We start from the raw sequence: 26,284 nt of genomic DNA, 5'->3' as shown, positions 1-26,284 counted from the left end.
TCTATTAAATACAAAATTGACTAATTATATGCATCAAGCATTCATAACTCAAGCAGTACACAAGCCATCAAAATTTGAGTATTCAGTAATTGCATGTTAAAATTTGGATGTCTGCAGCTACTTCCTCCCATTACATCTCAGTACAACATAGAGGCCACATGGCTTTGAGCCAAAATTATCCCTTCTATCTTGTTTCTCCCCTCGGTTTTTTGGCAACATCTTTAACTAATAAAGTGACTTGATGGGTTTTTCAATTCCACATGGTTTTTAATGCCTGTCCTCATAATGTATTAACACAATATTTTGAGATTTGTCTTACAACAAGCATAGAAATCCATGCATTATGTTAAAATTGGTAGTAATCAGATGAGTAATTTGTTTAGCAGTCTAGTATTTTTAATAATTTCTTTTAAATCATTTACAGGTCTGGATGCACGGTAGCATACCATTTTATTTTATTTTTAAAAATATTTTTATTGAAGCATACCATTTTATTACTCATTTCTAACATTCCATTTTGTTACTCCTTTCTAATCTTCATTTCAACCATGTAATATATATATACTCCAGAGAAGATACAACTAAAATTATTTTATATTTCAAATGTTAAATATGAGATTGTAACCTGCAAAACCAATTTTGCAGGGGAGATTACATACGGAGGGCGAGTTACAGATGCTTGGGATCAGAGATGTCTACGCACAATCCTGAGGAGGTTTTTTGCTCCTGACACGTTAGAAGATGACTATAAATACTCTGTATCAGGTAAGGAAAGTTAAAGTTGCAGAAATCACACGTCGATAGAATTTTCCATGTAATTTTGTAATTGAAGAATGTCTGCAGAACTCTGACATAAAATTGCTGATACTGTTCCATCCCTATTGAAATCAATTAAGGAAATATCAAATTACATTTCTTATATAGGGCTGTAATTCTTGACCAGTTTTATTCTTGAAAGAAGCAACAAGTAATTTTAGTAATTGTCTTCTCGTTGTGAGGAAATCTGAAAATTACCATCTTGCATACCTTTAGTTATTTATTGTCTGAACAACTTTATGGAAGGTTAGCTCTTAACCATGAAGTTAGACTCATCTTGGAGAAGACCGCCTGCATGTTTTCATCCTTTCAACAAAGTACTTCATTAAATTCTTATAGTTCACTGGCAAGTTGCAAATGAAAGATTTATTAGTGGATTTTCAGTCACCATTTTTTGGCCTGGTGCTGATGGCAAGCTGTATTTATTTCTTTGTTTAATATAAAACAGTACCTACTTTTTCAAAAGCAAATAGTAGCAGATAGCCCTTTCTGTTCAACTGATACTGTTCTCTTTGGTGTTGATGTGCAGTGTTTAGAAACAGGGACACACATAACGGTGCCATCATTCCAAATACCCAAAACCCAAGGAACAGCAGAATGTCAGTTAAAACTCAGAGGAGAAGATATTATTCTTGCCTAACTGTGTTTATCGTGTTACCTTAAGGCAGGGGTGTCAAATTAATATTCATTGAGAGCCTGATCAGCCCTATGGTGGCCGTTGAATACATGGATGGAGAATCCGTGGATACAGAGGGCCAACTATATATATTTTTTTAACATAGTGGTCAGTGCTCTTTAGTTTTCACCCAGTTTGAGTCCCTAGATGTTACTGAATGATAACTCACATCACTTTTGATTATCCATCATGGGGACTGGGGATAATGGGAATTGCAACCCAACAACACTTGCAACTCTGAGATTGGGGAAAGGTTAAAGGACATTTTGAAGTCAGACATCATATCCACAAGTCTTGTATCTAAATTCAAACTCCATTATCCTGACTAAACAGAACAAACTGAAGCCTTCCAGATGTAACTATATCCCAGCTCCCTTCAGCTATAGTCATGATGTCTAATGATGAGGGATACAGAAGAAGTCGTCCAGCATCTGGGGGGCCACATAAAATGACATGGCAGGCCGGATTTGGACCATGGGTCTTGAGCTTGACTCATGTGCTTTTAGGTGAGGCATTCACAGTGTTCTAATAGGAAAGCATATAAGAAGGGGAATTTTCTTCTCTGCCTGAATCACTTCATGAAAAGCCTTATCATTTTTTATTTTTTTTCGTGTCAGGAGCGACTTGAGAAACTTCAAGTCGCTTCTGGTGTGAGAGAATTGGCCGTCTGCAAGGACGTTGCCCAAGGGACGCCTGGATGTTTTGATGTTTTTATCATCCTTGTGGGAGGCTTCTCTCATGTCCCTACATGGAGCTTGAGCTGATAAAGGGAGCGCAACCACGCTCTCCCCGGGTGGGATTCGAACCTGGCAGCTTTCAGATCAGCAATCCAACCTTCAAGTCACAAGGCTTTAATCCACTACTCCACTGGGGGCTCCTACCTTGTCTTGGCAGGATAGGATTGGGAAAAAAAAAACTTAAGTGGAAGAAGACAGTGGATTCTCAATTGGGTGGGGGAGTCTCATGACTTCTGCCTCTGTAACTGGCACATGGTGATATAACACAAAGGACTATTCGTGTTCAAGGACAACTTCATAGACTATACATTAATCTCAAGAGTCACCATGAAATGCAGTAGTTCCTGACAATTGGTCCTCTAGGTGTTTTGGACTTCAACTCCCAGAAATGCCAGCCATCTTACCAGCTGTTAAGAATTGTGGGAGCTGAAATCCAAAACACCTGGAGGGCCAAAGGTTGGGAACCTCTGGTATTGAGGTTTGAGTGTTTGACTATTATTCTTGATATCAGTGTTCAAATCCCTACCTAGTCATATTCTCTCAGTCTCAGAGGAAAGCAAAGGCAAATCTGAACAAAGCTTGGCAAAAATACCCTGTGATAAATTTGCCTTAGAGTTAGAAACAACTTGATGGCTCAGAACAACTACTACCTCCGTTTGCTATAATTTGTAAACTGACACATCTACTCTGGAAATAGCTGAAAGAAAATACATATTCTACTTCACTGTGCTATTTTTATATAGTTACTTTTCCGATTAGAGCTGCATGTTAAAGTTCTTAACAGAAATGTCCCAGTTCAAGGATTTAGGAAGCCTGCAGGCTTTACAGATTCTGAAGCGATTACTGCATATTTTATAAGCTTTACAAGGACTCTTTAAAGTCTTTATCAGATCATCTGAGTTTAAAGTTTAACATAACTATAAAGCTTCAGGAACTTTTACTAGGCTTGGACTCCCTGTGAATCTTTGAATCCTACTGGATATGTTATATCCTTTTTGATTGACAAACTTAGGTAATAATTGGAAGATTAACATTTGTATGTCCCATTGCTTTGCTTACACTGGGAAGACACACTGATTCATTTTTCTGAGTCTGTAGTTTTTCTATTTGCCTGGTACTGATATATGTACAGTGCTGCTATGTATTTGGGGCAAGAACCCTTAGACGACTTCTTGAATCTTCTACTACACTTTATTTTCTTTTAACTTCAATTGGAAAGCCTTAGGCAGTGGTAGTCAAAAGAGGGGTGTAAGCAAACATAAGTAAAACTCCTTGAACAAAGTGATCATGCTAGTCTGTGTGGCAGCAGAAGAAGAAAAAAGAGAAAAGGGGGGGGATAACAAATCTAGTGCTCCATTTAAGATAGGTTTATATTTTAGCACCAGCACTTAGGCATTTCAATCCACAGATGCAATAACTGAGGATGTTGGTTGATTGACATTGACATTCATGCTACAATATGAATCAGTTAAAGGGATGTAGATTCCTTTCCCCCTCTCCTTTCTTTTTTTCTTTTCTTTAATCCTGAAATAGGAGTTATATATTTTCTTCTTCATCTTTTCTTTCTGCAGAATCTAGATTATGATGAAGATTATAATATTTTGGGGAGCGGGGTATATACGGCATATATTGGAAGCTCAGCAGGGTCAGTTTTGGTTAGTATTTGAACATAAACCCGCCAACAAATGCCAGGTGCTATCAGCTATATTTCCGAAGAAGGAGCTGGCAAAACCACTTTTCCTATTCCTTGTGTGAGAACATCCTTTGAAATTAATTGGGTTGTCATAAATTGACTGACAACTTAAAAGGCACACATACACATGCACACTTTATCTAGTGCTCATATTGTAGAGCTACCATATGACTAGATTGGCCAGATTAACCAGTGTCTCTTAGGGTCATTAGCTGGCCTGCATTTTAACATTTCATTTTTAAAATATGTCAGAACAATACAACTGTAATCCAGGACTATGTCCCACCTATAAAAAGGGAGGAGAATTGGAAAATATTGTGGTGGAATCAAGGGGGAAATTGATCATATACCCCAAAATGATATGTTGATAGGCATAGATCATTGGAATGCAAAAATAAAAACAGAGCAGAACAAAAACAATGTTGGAAAATTTGTCCTAGGATCACACTAAGAAGCAGAAGACCAACTGGATTTTGTTAGGCCAACAGTTTGTTCACTGGAAACACATTTGCAGGTCATCCAAAGAAACAACTGTATACACGAACATTGCCTGGTGGTCAATATAGAAATCAGTTAGGCTACATTATTAGAAGAAGAAAATGGAGAAGGCACCATTCTCCCTGCAAAAAAAAGTCCAGGAGGAGAATATGGCACAAACCACAAACCGCTAACATTAAAATTAGAGTAAATCTAAAGAATAACATCCCAGTGGAATTTAGGGATAGACATTTATTTTCTGGCCATTTGTTGTTATTATTATTATTATTATTATTGCAACTAATTTTTGCTAGGAAGAGGAGATGAATATTAAAAAAATGACCCACACTGGATATTTTATTTTTCAGAATTGATGAGAAAGCCCATGATGAGCAGAACGATATTTCAGCTATTTCCAGAGTAGACAGTTGTACATCCATTGTTGTCTCTGTTACACTTTTGTTGCATTTTATATACATTTTATGCCTATGCATTCATTATAGAATGAACTTTTCAAGTGCTTTATATCCATGGCCTATTTGCAGTTAATGATGAGGTATTGATTTGGTTCTTTTAAATTGATTCTCTCTGCTTTTGCAAGAGTATGCCCACAATAACCAGAAACTATCACTCTTCTGTAAACTACAGAATAATATCATGGTTCCATAACTTACACAGAAGCCCAATAAAGTCACAAAGTTTGAGGGCAGGTATGTATGTAAAAGTGGGGCATCCCATATAAAAGCAAATGCAGTCAGTTAGGTTATGCACAAAAAAGTTTATGCAGTCATCACAGACCATCTGGAAATAACAACTGATGAACAATTTGTTAAAGAAAAGTTGTACACTTTCCAATTAATGATCTCATGTTTGTTATATTAATTTTATTTCAGAGTGTTGCTCTTTATTTACTGTCCTGGTGTCAGGTTCATTTTATGCATGTTTGTATTTGTTGATGGAATCTCTCATCTTAAAGGAGGGGGAGATGAAATGCTTGACTTACTCCCCTTAATCAAGCCAAACATACTGGCTTGTTTACTAGTGTTGTTCTTTTGTATGGAATTACTGTTTGTTTTGTGTAGTTTCATTCGTGTTGTCACATTTTCATATTTGGTTCCAGCTAACTAAAATGGACTGTCTATACGACATGAATTTTCATCCAGCTAACAAAAAACACGAAAATTTTCGTGTCATTGGCGGCAATCGGAGGGCTTCCGAGGCTCACCCCTCCCCTCGGTTTTTGGGCTAGAGGGGTGAAAATCACCACACATGGCGGGCATTTCGACCCCTTTTAGCCCACCAACTTTTAAAACATTTGGATCTTCCCCAGAGTACTATTAATATCAACACCCATTGGCACACATCAGCTGTCATGGGGAGGCACTTCTCTCCCAGACTCAGCTTAGAGTCGCAAAGTAGCTATTGTTATTAATATAGTGAATAGCCTTGCAGCCTCAAAGCCTGGCTGTTTTCTGGAGTAGCTGGAGTAGCACCCTCAAAGAGCCGCTTTGAAACCTGGCTACTTCCTTTGTAGGGGAAACATTTTTTGGCCAGGTTGAATTGCACTGAATAGTCTTGCAGCTTAAAAGCCTGGCTGCTTTCTACATAGAGCATCCTTGCTAGGCCAGGTTGAATGGGACGGAGTAGCCTCGTGGCTTCAAAGCCTGGGGGTTTTTCGCCTAGGGGAAATCTTGGTTGGCCAGGTTGAATAGCACTGAATAGCCTTGCTGCTTGCAAGCCTGGTCCCTTTCTACCTTGCAGAATCCTTGGTTGACCAGTTTAAATAGCAATTAATAGTATCAGTGTGGCAGGTATGAATGCTGCAATTAGCCACCTTGATTGGCATTTAATGGCCTTGCAGCTTCAAAGCCTGTCTGCTTCCTGCCTGGGGGAATCCTTTGTTGGGAGGTGTTAGCTGGCCCTGATTGTTTCCTTTCTGGAATTCCCAATCTCCCTGCTTTCAGAGTGTTGCTCTTTATTTACTGTCCTAGTTTTAGAGATTATATTGTTCTGTATTATTAAACCACAGCAATTATTACATATTATATTTATAATCTTATATTATCTGCTTAGAACTGGATTATATGAGGCCCCTTCTACACAGCTGTATAAAATCCACACTGAACTGGATTATATGGCAGTGTAGACTCAAGGCCCCGCCACACAGCTATATTATCTAGAATGCCAAGGCAGATAATCCAGTTCAAAGCAGATACTGTGGATTATCTGCCTTGGCATTCTGGGTAATATAGCTGTGTGACAGGGCCTTGAGTCTGCACTGCCATATAATCCAGTTAAAATCAGATAATCTGTATTTTATAGGCAGTGTGGATGACACCTAAGTGCCTGTCCTCTGAGTGCCATTTTGGCTAAGGGAGTTGCTAGGACACGAAGGGGGCAGGGCGGGGCCTAAAGACAGCGGGGAGGGGGGGCTAAAGGCAACAGAGTCTACCTTTCTGACTGGCAGTTAAGGGGAGAAAGGTTTTTTTCTCATCCTCTGTAATTTGGACTATTTTTCTAGGGTTTTTTTTTTATTGAAAAACGTATTTTAGATAACTATGCCTTTTTGTGGCCAAATTTGGTGTGCTTGGGTTCAGTGGTTTTGTTGTTTACTCCATAATAAAATGAACATTTCATTTTTGTATATATATAGATATAGATATAGATAATTAGTAAGACCCATTGGCTCACATCAGATGTAATGGGGAGACACTCCTCCCCCAGACTCAGCTGTTTTTCAAGGCAGCAACGGGACTCTTCAAGCCCGGTGCTAGCCAGGAGGGAAAAGTCTCTTCTCTCCCTGCCAAGCACCAGGCTTGGAAATTGCTGCTTAGAAAAATGGCTGTTTTTCTAGGCAGCAACAGGGCTCTTCAAGCCCGGTGCTATCCAGGAGGGAAAGGTCTCTTCCTTCCCTGCCAAGCATCGGGCCTATTCCCATTCCACTATATGCTGAAAAGGTATAAGAAACAAAATAATATAATGAACATTGAACGTGTGGGCAGTCATCGTCCCTCATTGTCTTCAAAATCAGAAGGTGCCTACTCTACATCAACTAGCCCAGAAATGTCTGGGATGAAAGTTTAATGTAGTGGTTTTGGCTTTTATTAACTCCTCTGCTAAGTACTGATAAGCCCTATGATATAAATATTAAAAATAGGGGCATGATTCCTTGTGTTCATATTCCTGACAGTCTAAAATCTCATTCTGTCTTCTGCCCTGACCCAAGGTCCTTTTTGCAATCTCCCATCAGTGCTAATCCTCCCAAGGCCACTGAAGCAGAGAAGTATTGTTCTTTTCAGGATCAGCACTCTTTCATTTTATCTTCACTTTTCCAGCTGTTCTGCTACCATGTCATTTTGTAGTGTTCTTTCTTTCTGACCATTCCAACCTGGAATCTATTTGGGCCTTTTAAAGACCCACTGCTATGTTTGCCTGTTCACAACTCTAGTTTGCCTTTTGGTCAGGTTTCACCTTGCTTTCCTAAGGCATATTCAGGTGATTTTTTTTTCATGTCAGGAGTGACTTGAGAAGCTGCAAGTCGCTTCTGGTGTGAGAGAATTGGCTGTCTGCAAGGACGTTGCCCAAGGAACGCCTGGATGTTTTACCATCCTGTGGGAGGCTTCTCTCATGTCCCCGCACAGGGAGCTAGAGCTGCCAGACAGGGGCTCACTCCACTCCCCGGATTTGAACCACCGACCTTTCAGTCAACAGTTCTATCAGCACAGGGGTTTAACCCAATGCACCACCAGAGGTTTCATACTCAGGTGATATGTTCTTAGACTGCTGCTAGCAATTATCTGGTCACTCAGCAGGTATCAATTTGCCATAGGGCAGGGATTGTGAACTTCTGGCCCTCCGGGTATTGATGACCTACTTTTACCATTGTAACTCACCATTGGCCAAACTTGCTAAGGCTGATACTAATAAGATTTCAGCAACATTTGAAGGGCCACAAGTTTGCTATTCTTGACATAGAGCCTCACATGTGTATGCCACATCCATTTACAATATGAAAAAGTGTGACTCAGCCCAAATTGTGCCACATGTTGTCATGATGCATTATGGTTTGTAGGCCTTGGCATATTATTCTCACCTTCCTAACTCATCTTCTTAGTAATCTTGCCAGCAGCTTGCTCAGGTGAATCAGTACACTCCCAGGCTCTTTGTAATATTATTTACCTTGCCTGGAAAATGGAAACATGTTTGGCTCTTACTCTCTCTCTGTCTGGTACATTTACTTTCTGCCAGGAGAAATAAGTGTCTTTTCATGTTCTCTCTTGGGAAACCAGTTCTTAGCTAAGTGAACAGTATTCTTGTCTACTTGTTGATTCAGGAGGTATTTATATGTTACTATCTTTCACAGAAGCTGTTTTTGCTATCAGATGTCAGACAGTTGCACATTCCCTTTACTGGCAACTTTATTGATTGCACCAAAACTAATTCAGACAAGGCCAAATCAGAGAGAAATGTGGGTAGGTTGAGGTGGCAACAAACAGCAGCTGCTCCCTATATGCATCTCGGGAAGTTTTCCATTTGAAGCAAGTGCCAGCAGCCTTTTACCTGCACACACACTACTTTAAAACCAGAGTCCTTGCATAAATGTATTATATTCCTTGGTTAGGGGGTGGCAAGGGAGCTGGGATGGTGATTTGATGTCACTGTCAAGAACAACCATTTCGTAATACAGTAGAGTCTCACTTATCCAAGACTCGCTTATCCAAGGTTCTGGATTGTAGTCAATGTTTTCAATATATCATGATATGTTGGTGCTAAATTCGTAAATACAGTAATTATAATATAACATTACTACGTATTGAGAGTCCCGGTGGTGAAGTGTGTTAAAGCACTGAGCTGCTGAACTTGCAGACCGAAAGGTCCCAGGTTCAAATCCCGGGAGCGCAGTGAGCGCCCGCTGTTAGCTCCAGCTTCTGCCAACCTAGCAGTTCGAAAACATGCCAATGTGAGTAGATCAATAGGTACCGCTCCGGCGGGAAGGTAACAACGCTCCATGCAGTCATGCCAGCCACATGACCTTGGAGGCGTCTACGGACAACGCCAGCTCTTTGGCTTAGAAATGGAGATGAGCACCAACCCCCAGAGTCAGACATGACTGGACTTAACGCCAGGGGAAACCTTTACCTTTTACTGTGTATTGAACTACTTTTTCTGTCAAATTTGTTGTATAACATGATGTTTTGGTGCTTAATTTGTAAAATCATAACCTAATTTGATGTTTAATTTGCTTTTCGTTAATCCCTCCTAATTATCCAAGATATTCGCTTATCCAACATTCTGCCGGCCTGTTTAGCTTGGATAAGTGAAACTCTACTGTGCTTTTAAACAGGAAATACTTCTCACCAGTAGCAGCACAATTTTTTCCTTCACACCAGACTGGTGAGAGCTCTACAAAAGAGCTCTACAACAGGCATGGTCGTACTTTCAAAGAAGTTGCCCCACCAGCGAAGTGCTCTCCTGGGTTCACTTATAAGGTGCCTAATTTTAGCTGTCAGTTGAAGTTCTTTTTCTTTTCCCAGAACTTTAAAACAACCTTTAACCCTGTAGTAAAAAGTTTTAAGGTACTTTTGTTTGCCATTTTGATCCTTCCTGGTGTTTGTATTGTATCGTGTAACTGATGCTCTGCCAAATTCTAGGTCAGTTCAATTCCTTTTGTTTTCAATGAGGTTTGTTCTATTTAAGCATTGTTCTATTCAAATGCATCTTCTACTCTGTTTCCTAAGGCAAAAAAATACTCTATTGTAGGGATATTTTTCTACAGAAAACAAATAATAATTTCATTTGTGTCAAAAAGTTTTTAATCTTATAAAAAGCCAAGACACAAAATTGCTAAGATAGATCCTTAGTTTTCAACATTTGTGGAGTTGTCACTTCAGTCTGTGTTAACCTCCCACATACATATCACTCACTGTTTTTAAAAAGGAAGGGGATACATTTTTGAAAAACCATCATTATTTTACTGTTTATTATTATGTTGGGCAACAAATGTATTGATTGCTAGGTTTGTTTTGTTTTGTTTGGATCTGTGGAAAAGTACTAATTATGTGAAACACATATACACTAAAACATTGCCCTTTTTTGTATTTAAGTGAAAAAAAATTGCTGCTTTTGTCTTTTGATATAACAGGTATCTATTTTGCTCCAGTGGCTGATAGCCTGCAAGATTTTAAAGACTATATAGAAAACCTTCCTTTGATTGATGATCCAGAAATATTTGGAATGCATGAGAATGCCAATTTAGCATTTCAGGTTTGTGAATAATATACTTTACATCTATTTTAACATAATTAAGATAAATATTTCATAGTTTATCATTGAAGAGGGAATTTGATATAATTGTAATCTGCTGAACTGAAATAGCATGGACTGATTGCTAAGCAGTCTACTCTTGTTTGCTAAAGACGTATTCATCCCCATATATGTATAAAGAGAATATATCTTTTATGCTGTTTTCTTTTTTAAAGTGTCCTATGCTTGCTTGTCATTATCATCAGTTTCATTAGATGTTTATGTTCTAATAAAGCTTTTAGATTATAAGCAGACGATGAATAAAGTTTTGTTGACAACCTGTTCATAGCTAAGCAATTTTGTATTGCTGTGTCATTTCTCTGGAAAAAAAAATTCCCCCTGAAAAGCAGTTTTTAAAACATCCTTCACTGAAGGTCATTTTGGTAAATATGTGTAGTTAATATTTTCACTGGGGTAAGTTTACACAAAAACTCCATTTGAAACCAAAACTATTTGAACTTGGCCATGTTCCTAGCTGTACCCAATGTTCCTATGCTGCATTAAGATGTCATCCAAGGTTTCAATAAACAGTGGATTATGAACCCATGAGTAAGTGCCATGGTCATGTCTTCCTCCTATCGCACTTCAGCTTCAATATGGAGATTCTTGTTTGTACTAAACCAGAGCTCTCTATTATGAATTCCATTTTAATGCTGTTAAATAAATGAAGTCAAAATGGTGCAGTGCAGATATACAGTTGGACCTTGACTTTTGCAGGTTTAATTTCCTTGGATTTTATTATTCACAAGTTTGTAGCTGCTTCTAACTAGCAGTGTAGTTGCTGCTTAATTAGTTTAAGCAGAACTTATATTGTGTTTAACACAGTCCCATCCACAACAAGTAGTTGATGCAATTTGTGCTCGCATTGTAATCACCAGTTCCTTGGTGGAACTGGTGATTGTAATAGGTGGTGGTGGTGGTGGTTGTGATAGCACTAAGACAGTGGAAAGTAGCAGCAAGACCTGCTCCTTAGGGGGCACTTGCTCTGCCTTCTTCCCTTTTCCTTCTTATTTCATGTACCTCTCTTCTTTTTTATTAATAATTTTATTGCATTTTATTAACATTGAAAGAGTGAGAACAATTGATTATATAGAAAGTAGGAAATTAAAAATGAGAAAGTGGAGAAAGAGAAAGACGAAAGAAAGAGAAGAAAAAACCCTATTAAAAACTATATACACACACGCACACATATTAAGAAAGGAAAATATAATATTAAAAAAAAGATTGTTGACTTCCTTCTTTCTTTTGATAGTCTAAGAGTTCATTCTAGGTTTTACTATTATTGTTTCTAATCTTCCTCCCCGCTGTCATCCTCCTGACTTTGAGATTGGATAGCTTCAGCAGATGAGGTCTATATTCATCTGTTTCAAATAATCTTTAACAGGATCCCAGTTAGTTTCTTTCTTAGGAAGACCTTGATTAGGTGACAACCCATATGTAACTCTGTCCATGTTCATAATCTCTAACACTTTTTGCAACTAGTAACTCTCTTCTGATGATACAAGCAACAGGCAAAAGAAGCAGTTATGGTGACCTAGGTCTCATCCATCCTCATGGTGAAGAAGAGACACTTGCACCACAGGCACTAAATATGGCCCTAGAAAAGGTCATTGTCTTCCTCTTTCTCTCACCTTGATGCCATCAGCTTATTCCAAGCTTGCTTCTGCCAGTCTTCACACTCCACCTCAAATGGAGAAATAGGTGCTGCACTGCTGTGGCTGCTGCTGCTGCAAAAATCTCCTTCAGCATTGAAGGGGGTGGAGGGGGGATGATGTGGAGGTCCAATGGATGCAGCCTGAGCATGAGACAAAGTTGTTATGGTGCCAAAGTGTCTAAGGGAATATCCGGCTGTTGGCAGGAAAGGAAATGGAGGAGAAGAGGAGGGCAAAGAAGTCAAGCTGCCTGAGGTGGCCTGGCCCTATCACAGCTGCTGCAAAAATCTCCTTCAGTGTCGTCCTTCTCTTTCTTGAAAAAGGACAATATCACTGAAGGAATTTTTGCAACAGTAATTGAAAGTTGTAATCTATAGCATAAATACTTGGGTGTCTAGAAATATTTACAGTCTTTGCAGTTTTGTAGGTTTTGTACCCATAAGCCTTCTAAATATGAAAGATCAACTGTAGTGAGAAGTTGTGACTTTGTGCAAACCATGATCTCTTCATCCAAGCTGTCATGATGCAACAAAAAGGAAGAGCCAATGTAAGAGTCAGAAATGACCATCTGAATGCAGCCATGGCCTCGTTCCAGATAGTTAGAGATCAGGGTTTCACTGTTCCAATGTTAGTAATTCATAAGTAGCTTCCATTGCACTCACAGATCACCAAGAGCAAAGGTTTTCCATAACCACAGGGTTAATTGTTTTTCTTCATTGTTTCTGGAACTCATATAAATAGGTTTTCCATCTGTTGGTCAGCAGCTGGGTAATATTTTGATAGAATTCTTTAGTTCATTCTGCTCCATAATTACATAATCTTTGACATTTTCAGTATTGCAGCTTTAGCTGATGCCTTTAACTCTCAGTTGTTCAGGGTCATATAGGACCTCCTACATCTATATCAGACAAGTTTACTGCAGCTGAAGAGTACTTCTTCTCAAATTAGGTCTTAGGTGGAGGGGTTTAAATAGCAAGGAAAACAATAATTCTCCTTCCCCCTTTCATGCCAACCACTTCTACTCAACTTCCTAGAACACCAAGTACAAAATCTATAATCAGCCATGACCCTTTGAGGACTATAGAACAGATATTATCTCTTCCATCGGTGGGATAATTATTTTCAATCATTAAATGTTCATTCAAATTCTTGTCACTACAGCTATGATAATGCATTCTAGGGGCTTCAGTGGATCAACTTAAAATATATAGATGCAATTGCCTGTTTCTTCCAAGGAAAAGCTAAAAGTGACTGTTAGCTTTCTACAGATTGATGAGGAGGTTAAAAACTACTTTCACACAGTTTTAACTTTTGGAGATAAAAATGGAAATGGTAGTCAAGAGTCAAGAATATATTATGTACAGTAGAGTCTCACTTATCCAACATAAACGGGCCGGTAGAATGTTGGATAAGCGAATATGTTGGATAATAAGGAGAGATTAAGAAAGAGCCTATTAAACATCAAAATAGGTTATGATTTTACAAATTAAGCACCAAAACATCATGTTAGACAATAAATTTGACAGAAAAAGTAGTTCATTACACATTAATGCTATGTAGTAATTACTGTATTTACGAATTTAGCACCAAAATATCACGATATATTGAAAACATTGACTACAAAAATGCGTTGGTTAATCCAGAACGTTGGATAAGTGAGTGTTGGATAAGTGAGACTCTACTGTATATGTTTTATAGATCATTTAGAGTGTTGAGATCAGTAAAATTAAGTGCTATTGCACTTGATAATGATGGTGCACAGAGAACAGTTTCTGGTGAAGAACAATTTCATACAAAACGAAGCTAGCAAGTTTTAATTTTAAAGAGATAATTAAACGTAGATGAATATTTAGCAAGGATGTTAATGACTGAAATATAAATAATTTGTGATAAAAACTAACACCTTAATGTTGATATATTCTACAAGATATTTTCTCATATTTTCATTAAAGCGTAAGGAAACAAATACCTTAATCAATACAATTCTTGATGTACAACCACGATCAACAACCCAAGGAACAGGAAAAAGCAATGATGAGATTGTTGAAGAGCTTGCTACATCAATCTTGGCTAAAATTCCTGGTATGGAACACACTGTGAATTTTCTTTTCTAACTTCCTTTTTGTCACAGCTGGTTATTAGACAGTTTTCCTTATTTTTCTCATCTAGGCAATAGTTTGTTAAAATTGTACAGTAATCATATATAAATATTCATTTGAAATGTTTGTGTTTGTGTAAGCTACAAGGTATGTTATGTCACAATCCAAGTTAGATTGTACCAGGGGAAGTGCTGCTTTTCTAATGATTTTTTTTAAAGAGGGATTGAAAAAAACTATGGGGGAAATTTGTAGCCATGGATCCTCCCTGTGACTGTTTCCAGGCAATGGATCCCACTTTGTAAGGAGGCATCCCTTCCAGTCCTTGCATAAGCAGTTTCAGCAGGTTTTGGGGAACTTGTTTTATTTATATATATTGTTTTGTATATATGACTTTTTATTTGGTGTTGTTGTTTGAATCCCTGCTCACTGGGTGATCTTGGACAAGTCACCCTCCTGGCCTCAGAAAAAAAAACCCATGTTAGCTTTGCCTAAGGTTCTCCATAATTTAGAAACAACTTGAAGGCACACCACAGTAAATAAATTTCAATGGTTTTACATTTCTTTTTTTCTATTTTAGAATTCTAGACATTTTAACATTATTTTAATCTTAATATTTTGTATGTTTGTATGATTTTACTTGTGTTTCATCTTGAAAATTGTCTTCTCTCAGCCTAAAGGGTATAAAGGGTAGCGTATAAAGCGATTGACTAATTAAGAGATTCCATGAGATATGTGACTAGCATTGCCAATTGAGTTACGACATGATTATTTCTCATATGATCAATTGACTGTGCAACTTAGTTTACATACATGTCAGACAGCATTTGCCTTTATAGCTTTTATTTATATCTTTCAAATTGATTTAAGAATTGGTTTGTTGCTAATGTAACAACAAAAAGACAGTGGATGTAGTAGTTCGAATGTTGGGCTACAATATTGGAGACTAGAGTTGAAATTCCTGCTTAATTAGCCATGGAAATCCATTCTGCCTCAGAGGAAGACAAGGGCAAACCCTCTCTGAACAAATTCTGCCAAAAATATCTTGTGATAGGTTCACCTTAGGGTTTCCATGGGTCAGAGATGGCTGAAAGACACACAGCAGCAGCAATGTCATAGCACTTGAATTCTCAGGGTGTCTTTGATTTTTTTATTCTCTTGGTATAAATATAATATAACATCTGTTTTATTATTTTTATTGTCTCTTACAAGATTAAACTCTTACATATTTTAGCCTTTCTGGCCTCCTTTATTCTAATATTTTACCCCCATTTTAATTAATTAATTAATTAAATTTTACACATCTTATATGTATTTCATGTAAATGTTGGGTTTTTGATAGCAAACCATTTTATACTTTAAAAACAGAACAGAACTCCTTCACTTTGATGTTGTGCAGTATATAGTCAATAAAATAAGGTTAATTTATAATGCAGACAGAATAACTCATGAATACAGAAATATATCAGTATATAACACATAAGTAACACTCTACTCTTTTTGGCTGCAGATAGTGTCTTTTGCACTCTTCCCTCACAATGTCCTTGGCTTCAGTCCAGAGTTCTTCTGATCAGTTAGTCTCAATAGTACAAATCTATTTTTATATTAAATTCCACAGGGATGTTCTTTAGGGCGTATTTTGGTACAGTAATTGGTTCAAAGTTGTTCTTTAGCTTTATTCAAATTCTTAACTGTTCATGGTCAATGCCACAAACTGCTCCTGGTTTTGTTTTTGCAGAGAGGATGGAGTATCTCCATCTTCTGTTTCTAATTTTATAATGTATTCATTTTCTTTACCGACCTTATGGTGCATAAAAGATCAAGGGGAGTCATGCTACTTCTCTATTCTGCCACATAGTGTCAATGTCATCAGTACAAGCTTTCTTTGCCAGTTCTAGGCCGTGCTTGAGATATCTTTGTCAACAAGCTGGAATGTGTCCAGAGGAGGGCGATTGAAATGATCAAGGGTCTGGAGAAAAAACTCTATGAGGAGCGGCTTAAAGAGCTGGGTATGTTTAGCCTGCAGAAGAGAAGGCTGAGAGGAGACATGATAGCCATATACAAATATGTGAGGGGAAGTCATAGGGAGGAGGGAGCAAGCTTGTTTGCTGTTGACCTGGAGACTAGGATGCAGAACAATGGCTTCAAACTGCAGGAAAGGAGATTCCACCTGAATATCAGGAAGAACTTCCTGACTGTGAGAGCTGTTCGGCAGCGAAACTCTCTGCCCTGGACTGTGGTGAAGACTCCTCCTTTGGAGGCTTTTAAGCAGAGGCTGGATGGCCATCTGTCGGGGGTGCTTTGAATGAGATTTTCCTGCTTCTTGCAGGGGATTGGACTGGATGGCCCGTGAGGTCTCTTCCAACTCTATGATTCTATGATTCTAAAGAGCCAAAATCCTACTGGCAGCAGTCACTCAGATGACCTTTTCATTGGCTGCCTCAGCTGTAGAATGACCTGCCAGAAGAGCTCCAACAACTAAACGGGGGTCAGAATTTTAAATGCAAAGTGCAATTGAAGACCCATCTCTTCTGGCTGGCCTACCCAGTCAACTTTCAATCTTGAGTTTTGATTTACATTCTATTGCTACTATATGTCAATTCTGTATTTGTGTTTGGTGCAGTCACTCAGAAGAGCTTTTCACTGGCTGCCCCACAACTGTAGAATGACCTGCCAGAAGTTTTTTTTTAATATTTTTGTATTTTCTATTTAATTTATTGTATATGTTTTATGTTCATATGTTTTTGAATTTGTCACCCTGCCTCAAGCCATTATTATTATTATTATTATTATTATTATTATTATTATTATTATTAACTTGGATTACAATTCTATTGATAGATTTTGCTTGATATTATTCAGTCAGGCTCTGTATTGTATCCACTGACTGCCTTTGCCGCATATTCTGGCTGCTTTTGCTACATTTCTTCTCACTATTAATGGCACCACATCACTTCTTAGATTTTCATTCCTAAGTAAAATGTTGTGTACTTATCTGATTGAAAATGCCCTTTTCCTGCTCGCCCCAAATACTGCAACATTTATACATCTCATTTCTTGTTTTCCAATGTCTACCTTCCATGATTTATGGTTCTCACATTCCATGTTCCTACTTCAGACTTTCCTTTTACTTCTGAGCAGCTCAAGAGCAGAACATCTGTTTGGCTTTAGTTCAGTTGTATCTGTTGGGTTTCATCCCTGGACTGCACAAGTTTTTGTGTCATCAAGTTTCTAATCCTCAATGAGTAGCTAGACTAGAGACAGGGCTAAGCTGAAGGATTCTTTTCTCACACATTCCTATGCATGTTTCTCAAAAGGACTTTGTCTTTGTTTTTACTGCTAGCCACTGTCTTCTCCATTGATGACATAATAATGGAATTTCTGTGAGGGAACTTCCTTTTAAGTTTAAAACTGCCCTGGGAAGGCCATGTGGTTTCTATCATGTTTTTGTGTGTTCTGCTTTTCTTTCTTCCAGTGAAGACGCATCTTTTGCCTCTCTCTAGGCAAAATGTAGCTGCATGGACTTTTTACCTTTTATCTTCTCTAGAAGATGAGATTTAGCAAGATAGTTAGCTCCAAGATTTTTTTTAATCAAGAATGTATTCTTACTTCAATAAATATTTTTGAATCAAAGTTCTGACTGCAATCCTGAGCCATCTTAAGGAATAGAAGGCTATCCCTTCTCACCGCATCAAAGTTTTTGCTGGTTATAGAGTTTACTCCTGATATTCTGCTATATTTTGGTGGAATTGCCCCAACTGAGGGTCATTTTTGAGCCTAACAGCTCAATTCACCCAACAGTATCATTAATCATAGCATAACTTGAACTTGTTTTCTGCTCTTCCTCAGTAACATGTTGAGCATCTCCAACCTGCAAATCTCATTTTGAATGGTCTCACTACAGGCTTTTCATGGGAAAACACATTCCGAAATTGTTTTCCAGTGCTTCCTTCTATGCAGTACTAACTAAGATTTGTTATGGTATCCATGTGATGAAGGAGACCCTGCCTATAGCATTGCTACCATCAGCCTTTTACTTCACAAGACCACACAATCCCACCACCATGGAAAGATAGTGCCATGAAGGGGCATTTGTTATTATCATACATTTATTTATTTTATTTATTTACAGTATTTATATTCCGCCCTTCTCATCTCAAAGGGGACTCAGGGCGGATCACATTGCACACATATAAGGCAAACATTCAATGCCATAACATAGAACAGAGACAGAAAAAAAATTGGAAAGAATGGAAAGAAGGCTCATGTAACAAGAAAATAAGGTTTAAGTTGTCAACAGGGAAGAGGGTGGGGTGGGTGTGGGGGAGGGAGAAAGAAAAGGAAAAGGAAAATGTAACTATGATTATGTATTATAAAATAATGATTAATAAAAATTCCTTTTGGGGAGAAAAAAAAGAAAAAAGGACAGAGACAGACACAGGCACGGGTTGGCCTCGAACTCATGACCTCTTGGTCAGAGTGATTTATTGCAGCTGGCTGCTATCCAGCCTGCGCCACAGCCCGGCCTAACATTTGAGTAAACTCTTATATTGAATTCTGGACTGATATGGAAGTGCAAGTATGTTGTTGGATATTGATTGTGTTGGAGTAATTTTGTGAAAATAAATTTTGTTTTAGAATTTGTAGTAATGAAGGGGTTAAAATATGAGACAAAGAAACATGGCCCCATGAATTATATATCTGTGGTATTAAATATGTGAGGCTTTTAAATGAAAACAGAGGTTTAAGGACTGTTTGTTGAGAATTTGAAAGTATATCTCAATATACTGTCCTTGTATTCATCACATTGTAGTAAGATAAGACATTTCCTGTGTTACTTTTATATAAATCACATTTGTAATATGGTGTTTCACAAAACACATTCAAAGTAAACTATAAAGGAAAAGAATGTTCTGTTTTCTCCACAGAAGGTTTCTTATCAAACTAAAGAATGTCTTTTGTCGCTGTACTACCAGCTCATAGCAATTGGTTGGGTAGAATAAAGCAATCTTCTAAACAATTATGACAGCAAAAATCCATTTAAAATATAAGTATTCTTTGGCACACATCATTATGCAGCTAAAACACAAACAAGTCAAGATGAATTACTTGCGTGCAATATTTTTTTTCTGAACTCTAACCCAAATAGTGCATGTTGTCGAAACTAAAGTCTTCAATACACTTTTTATCTATAAAATAGTTGAAATGTATTTCATTGTGTTGTTTTTATTAGAAAAGAACCACTTCAAAACTCGAGATGTCAACCCTCCATATCAATCAGATTAAACTAGTATGACTTTGATTTATACACTTAGAAATCAGTGATTTTAATTTGGAAGAAATGAAATGTAGATAAGTTTAGGGATAGTTATAAGATTATCAGCTTGTTTTTTTTTAGTTTTTAGTTTTATTCAAGAGAACAAAGATACAAACATAATAACGAACAGAAACGTATACCTGAAAACTTATTGAAACAGTATCTACATCGATGAAGTACGCCGTAACAAAGGATTTCTCACTAGGATAATAACCCAACTAGTTATATATTTTCTGTCTATAGGCTTTTAAAGAATGGGTTGCCAAGTTTTGCTGATACGTGACATAGCATTTTGAGTACTATATATTTCATTGCGATAAATATCCTTACAGTAGAATCTCTCCCTTTGACATAATATTAAATTCTAAGATCTTGACCTAAAGCTGAATCTTTTTAAAAAGGGGATTAGATAAATTAATTGAGGTTAGGGGCCATGCATGTCTACAAGCCAGGATATATATCACATCCAGTATTAGAGTCAGATGCCTCTGTGTATCAGTAACTGGGGGATATAAGGTGAAAGTCATCCTGGCATTATTCTCAGAGGTAACTGGTTAGCCTCTATGAACAGAATGTTGTACTAGAAGGTCCTTCAGTCTGAAAGCATGATTTCTCTAATGTTCTTATGTGTGTCTATTTGAGATTAAAGTCCATTGGTTTCATTTGGACTAATTCCTAGATAATTATATGTGAAGGATCAAACGATTGGTGTCAAAGATCATGCCAATTCTATAAATATGCTCATGACTGAGGATTGAATGACATTGATCCTTCTAGATCTTCCTCCTCACATCCTGCCCACAAATCAGCCTACCCTAGACATCCTCTCTCCATGTTTGGGTTTTTAAAAAGCTTAGTGACATTTATTATAGGCAATGCAAGGGAAAGTAAGTTGGTGTTCAAGAAGGTAAAACATACAGGGTTTTTAAATAGTGAGTACAAAAACAGCAAGATCATTGAAAAGGCATTTTTATGTGCATATTTCTATGTAAATGTATATGAAAATGGGTACACACACTCCCCTATATATATGTACACGTAGTCACATATATGCATACATGATAACTTTGTAATCAAATTTAAAATTATTTAAAAATAATGGTCACTTTGATTCTAGCTTCTCTGTTAACTGTTTTAGAATGCAATGCTAGTGTCAATCTTTTAAGCTGTTGAATTATTAAATTTATGCAAAGCTTTCCAAAGATTAGATTTGTTTTTTGTAATATTGTGTTGCTATTTTCTTTTTCTGTTTTTATAATATCTCAGTAAAATTGCTTAGCTCGGGTTTCTGCTTTACTCGGCAGAATCACTGACCAGAAGCGTTGCCCATATTTGCAGTGTTTGTTGTACACAACAAAGCCAATCTGAATAGTCCTCTCATGGGAATAAGACACACTCAATGCAAGGCCTGCAGAATTCTTTTCTCTGTTTTCACATCTTGCCTTTCCCAAAAAAAGCTCTTCCTATGAGAGAACTGAGGGTGGTGTTAGTAACTAGCTGAATGTAAGGGAGCACATTCATGAATTTAAGATGTTTTAGAGTCTAAACTCAAGGGGCATCTAATCCTCACAACAGACGTCCCTAAAGAAATAGGTATTTCAAAGCCAATGGAATAATCTTGCATGGGAACAGGGAAGAATTAAATAGTCCCTTGCCTCTTTCTAGCCATATATGGTACTTAGTTCATGTGTGCCTTCTTCATTGCTTGCTAGCCCTTGTGTACTTGCTCATTTATGAATACTGATGTAAGTTAATGATTTTTAACTGATTTATATTGCACTGTATAATTTTTATATATGTGTTTTTTGTAAGCCGCCCTGAGTCCCCTGTTGGGTGAGAAGGGCGGGATATAAATATTGTAATAATAAATAATAAATTTAAGGATCAAAATGAATTGTAATAATACACTGAACAAAAAAACAGGCTTTTCTAAGTTATCCAAATATTTTCTGTTTTTCAGAGAAACTTGACATGGATACTGCCACAGAAACACTTTTTGTCAAGGATGACAAAGGGCGGATAGACTCTCTGACTACAGTCCTTGGACAGGAAGTGGATCGTTTTAACAACCTCCTCAGTCTTCTAAGGGTATAACTATACAGTAATTCAACTCCCTCTCCCCCAACTGACATAAACATAGGTTGAGTACCCCTTATTTGAAAAGCTTGGTTTGGATTTCAGATTTTTTCTGATTTTGGAATACCTGTATTTGTATTTATACTATATCATGAGATGTCTTGGAGATGCATTCCGAGTTTAAATGCAAAATTACATATATCTTACGCACATACCCTAAAAGTAATTTTATATACTATTTTATACACAATTTTAATACGTGCATGAAACAAAGTTTGTGTACACTGAATTATCAGAAAGTAAAGGTCTCACTATCAAGTCCACATGTGTGAACAATTTTGGAATACTTTGAATTTCAGAATTCCAGATAATCAATGCTCAACCTGTATATTGATTTACTATAGTTGTGTTTAGGAGGAATAAGAATTATTGTGCTAGAAAACAAAAGCTTTTTGAATAAGAAACTTCAGATTAGTTTGAAACCCTTTCCCACTTTCCTATGGTATTAGAATGTGATGCAAGAAGTGTATGGCCTGTGGCAGTAAGCTGCTTCCTTCTGTCAAATGAGAAGGGGCACACAGTAGACATTTGTGTCTTTTATCCAATCTGCAGTGGAACAACTTTCCTAATTGCAAAACCCATACGTTTTTCTCTTTATAAGGAGACTCAAGTTATACTGAGTTTATTCTATTTCATGTTTTATCTTGATTGTTGTTTGATTACTTTTGGGCACTGAATATTTGCCATTTGTGTTATTTTTTGGAAATCGCCCTGAGTCCCTTTGGGGAGAGAGGGCAGGTCATAAATAAAGTATTATTATTATTATTATTATTATTATTATTATTATTATTATTATTATTATATACTGAAAGTGGCTTAGATTAAAAGAATGTCAGTACAATTTAAAATCTAAAAATATACAAAGATGAAAACAGAATTAAATATAAATGGTATTGGAATATCCACAGTTAAAAACCATAAAAACATAATCAAGGCTAAAAACACGGCACTATAATTATCATTGAATAAACAGGAATTTTTGAAAGAGATGTTTACTCCCAAGTATTTAAGCTTATGAGCAACCTAGAAATTTGGTTTTTCACCTAAGTTTTTGTTATAGGTAGATTTTCTAAGCCACTTTTTCTATTGTTTCATATGGATATTTTTCCACACCACATACAAGGGATTCTTTCTCCCACTTCTCCTGGCATTCTTCCATACTTACTTTTTTAAATGCCACCTATTTTCTATAAGACTTCCTTGGAATTTGAAATTTGGCGAGAGAAGGCTAGAAACCATGTAACACTACAACTCTCATGATTCCACAACATCGCATTTAAAGTGGTTCTCAAACTGTATTAATTCTACCATGTAGATGCATCTTCTAGGTACAGTAGAGTCTCACTTATCCAACATTCTGGATTATCCAACGCATTTTTGTAGTCAATGTTTTCAATATATCATGATATTTTGGTGCTAAATTCGTAAATACAGTAATTACTACATAGCATTAATGTGTAATGAACTACTTTTTCTGTCAAATTTATTGTATAACATGATGTTTTGATGCTTAATTTGTAAAATCATAACCTATTTTGATGTTTAATAGGCTTTTTCTTAATCTCTCCTTATTATCCAACATATTCGCTTATCCAACATTCTGCTGGCCCGTTTACATTGGATAAGTGAGACTCTACTGTACTTATTTTGGTATGTGTGTATGTGTGTATGTATGCATGCAATGACTATGACATAGAGAATGTTATAGGTAGATTTTCTAAGCCACGTTTTCTATTGTTTCATATGGATATTTTTCCACACCACATACAAGGGATTCTTTCTCCCACTTCTCCTGGCATTCTTCCATACTTACTTTTTTAAATGCCACCTATTTCTATAAGATTTCCTGGTGCTTTTTCTAACATCATTTTTTAAGTGCTTCAACAAATTCCACCATACTTCTCAATTTCCTTTTTTGCTCTTCCTTAAGCATTGGACAGTCTTGTCTTTCTAGATATTTTTCAATCTTTATCTTCAGTGGACTGTGAAGCTTTGTAAAACAATGCGTAATATTTCTAAAAAGTCCTTATAATCATGCACTATTTCATCTTCATCTACAATCTTTAGTGTTAATTTCTTTTTTCTGTCTTTTTATAGTTTATATGCTAGCCATCTTCCTGATTTATTTGCCAACTTGATTTCGATTTCTCATATCTCATCTTCTTTACAATCTCAGCCAACAATATCATTGAAAACGGTAGTTCTGCACTCTTCTTGAACAATTTGTAGCCATGATTTTGCTGGTTTTCATTTTAAATTTAACTCACGCCATTGTCCTCATTTTCTCTCCCAGTTGTCTAAGCAATGTCTTTACTCATATCTCCGATTAGTACAAGATAAATACAAAGGGAGATATTTATCCATCAGACAGGGCCTTATCACTAAATAAACCTTTTTGCTGTTGCCTATGCTGCAAATGCATCAACTGGATACAGATGGGTCTTCGTTCCCAGTGCCCTCTGCCTTGTAACGACCCACCAAGACAAAACCCCTGTAAACTACCTCCAAGTCCTTAATTCCAGAGGGACATTTTTCACCAATACATAGTATCATTTGACTGGTGCGCTGCTGCTCAGTCGCATAGTCATTTCCGACTCTTCATGACCTCATGGACCAGTCCACGCCAGAGCTTCCTGTCAGCTGTCACCGCCCCCAGTTCCTTGAAGGTCAAGCCACTCACTTCAAGGATACCGTCCATCCATCTCGCCCTTGGTCGGCCTCTCTTCCTTTTTCCTTCCATTTCCCCCAGCATCATGATCTTTTCCAAGCTTTCCTGTCTTCTCATGATGTGGCCAAAATACTTCAACTTTGCCTCTAATATCCTTCCCTCCCAGTGAGCAGCCGGGCATTATTTCCTGGATGATGGACTGGTTGGATCTTCTTATGGTCCAAGGCACTCTCAGGATTTTCCTCCAGCACCAAAGTTCAAAAGTGTCTATCTTCCTTTGCTCAGCCTTCCTTATGCTCCAGCTCTCGCAACCATAGGTTACTATGGAGAATACCATTGCGGACCTTCGTTGCCAGTGTGATGTCTCTGCTCTTCACTATTTTATCAAGGTTGGCCATTGCTCTCCTCCCAAGAAGTAAACGCCTTCTGATTTCCTGGCTGCAGTCTGCATCTGCAGTGATCTTCGTGCCTAGAAATATAAAGTTTGTCACTGCCTCCACGTTTTCTCCTTTTGTTTGCCATTTATCAATAAGTGTAGTTGCCATGATCTTGGTTTTCTTGATTTTTAACTGCAACCCAGCTTTTGCACTTTCTTTTTTCACCTTGGTGATAAGGCTCCTCATCTCCTCCTCACTTTCGGCCATTAGAGTGGTATCATCTGCATACCTAAGGTTGTTAATGTTTCTTCCAGCAATTTTAACTCCGGCCTTGGATTCCTCAAGCCCCGCATGTCGCATAATGTTTTCTGCATACAAGTTGAATAGGGAGGGTGAAAGTATGCAGCCCTGCCGTACTCCTTTCCCAATCTTGAACCAGTCTGTTGTTCCGTGATCTGTTTTTACTGTGGCTGCTTGGTCTTTATACAGATTTCTCAGGAGACAGACAAGGTGACTTGGTATCCCCATACCACCAAGAACATGCCACAGTTTATTATGATCCACACAGTTGAAAGCTTTAGAATAGTCAATAAAGCAGAAGTAGATGTTTTTCTGGAACTCCTCCCTGGCTTCCTCCATTATCCAGCGGATATTGGCAATTTGGTCCCTCGTTCCTCTGCCTTTTCTGAACCCAGCTTGTACATCTGGCAACTCTCGCTCCATATATTGTTAGAGTCTGCCTTGCAGGATCTTGAGCATTACCTTACTAGCATGGGAAATAAGTGCCACTGTACGGAAGTTTGAGCATTCTTTAGCATTTCCCTTTTTTGGTATGGGGATATAAATTGATTTTTTCCAATCTGATGGCCAATCTTGTGTTTTCCATATTTGCTGGCATATGGCATGCATCACCTTGACAGCATCACCTTCCAAGATTTTAAACAACTCTGCTGGGACCCCGTCATCTCCTGCTGCCTTGTTATTAGCAATGCTTCTTAAGGCCCATTCAACCTCACTCCTCAGGATGTCTGGTTCTAATTCACTCACCACACCATCAAAGCTATCCTCTATATTATTATCCTTCCTATACAGATCTTCTATATATTCTCGCCACCTTTTCTTGATCTCTTCAGCTTCTATTAGGTCCCTGCCATCTTTGTTTTTGATCATGCCCCTTTTTGCCCGAAATTTGCCTCCGATGTTTCTGATTTTCTAGAAGTCTCTTGTCCTTCCTATTCTGTTATCTTCTTCCAGTGTACTCTGCAGTTAATGGCTTTCCCCTCAGGAACTTTCTAAGAAAGCTCCCATATGGCTGATTTCTCAAATTTAGGCATTA

General features: G+C 37.5%; 1 protein-coding gene across 3 annotated transcripts in view; it reads left to right on the top strand.

Moving 5' to 3' along the window:
• Positions 1-26,284, top strand: part of dnah6 (dynein axonemal heavy chain 6) — a 229,123-nt gene that overhangs the window by 187,970 nt on the left and 14,869 nt on the right. For all 3 annotated transcript variants that reach the window (XM_062974148.1, XM_062974146.1, XM_062974147.1), the window contains 4 exons: positions 646-765; positions 10,542-10,663; positions 14,307-14,436; positions 21,728-21,855. In XM_062974148.1, coding sequence (XP_062830218.1) covers positions 646-765; positions 10,542-10,663; positions 14,307-14,436; positions 21,728-21,855 — 500 coding nt within the window. The remainder of the gene's footprint in view (positions 1-645; positions 766-10,541; positions 10,664-14,306; positions 14,437-21,727; positions 21,856-26,284) is intronic.

The sequence above is a fragment of the Anolis carolinensis genome, chromosome 2, assembly GCF_035594765.1.
Source record: "Anolis carolinensis isolate JA03-04 chromosome 2, rAnoCar3.1.pri, whole genome shotgun sequence".
In the NCBI taxonomy this organism is placed as follows: domain Eukaryota; kingdom Metazoa; phylum Chordata; class Lepidosauria; order Squamata; family Dactyloidae; genus Anolis; species Anolis carolinensis.
Note: the sequence above shows the minus strand (reverse complement) of the source record. Positions and strands in the feature narration are given on the sequence as shown.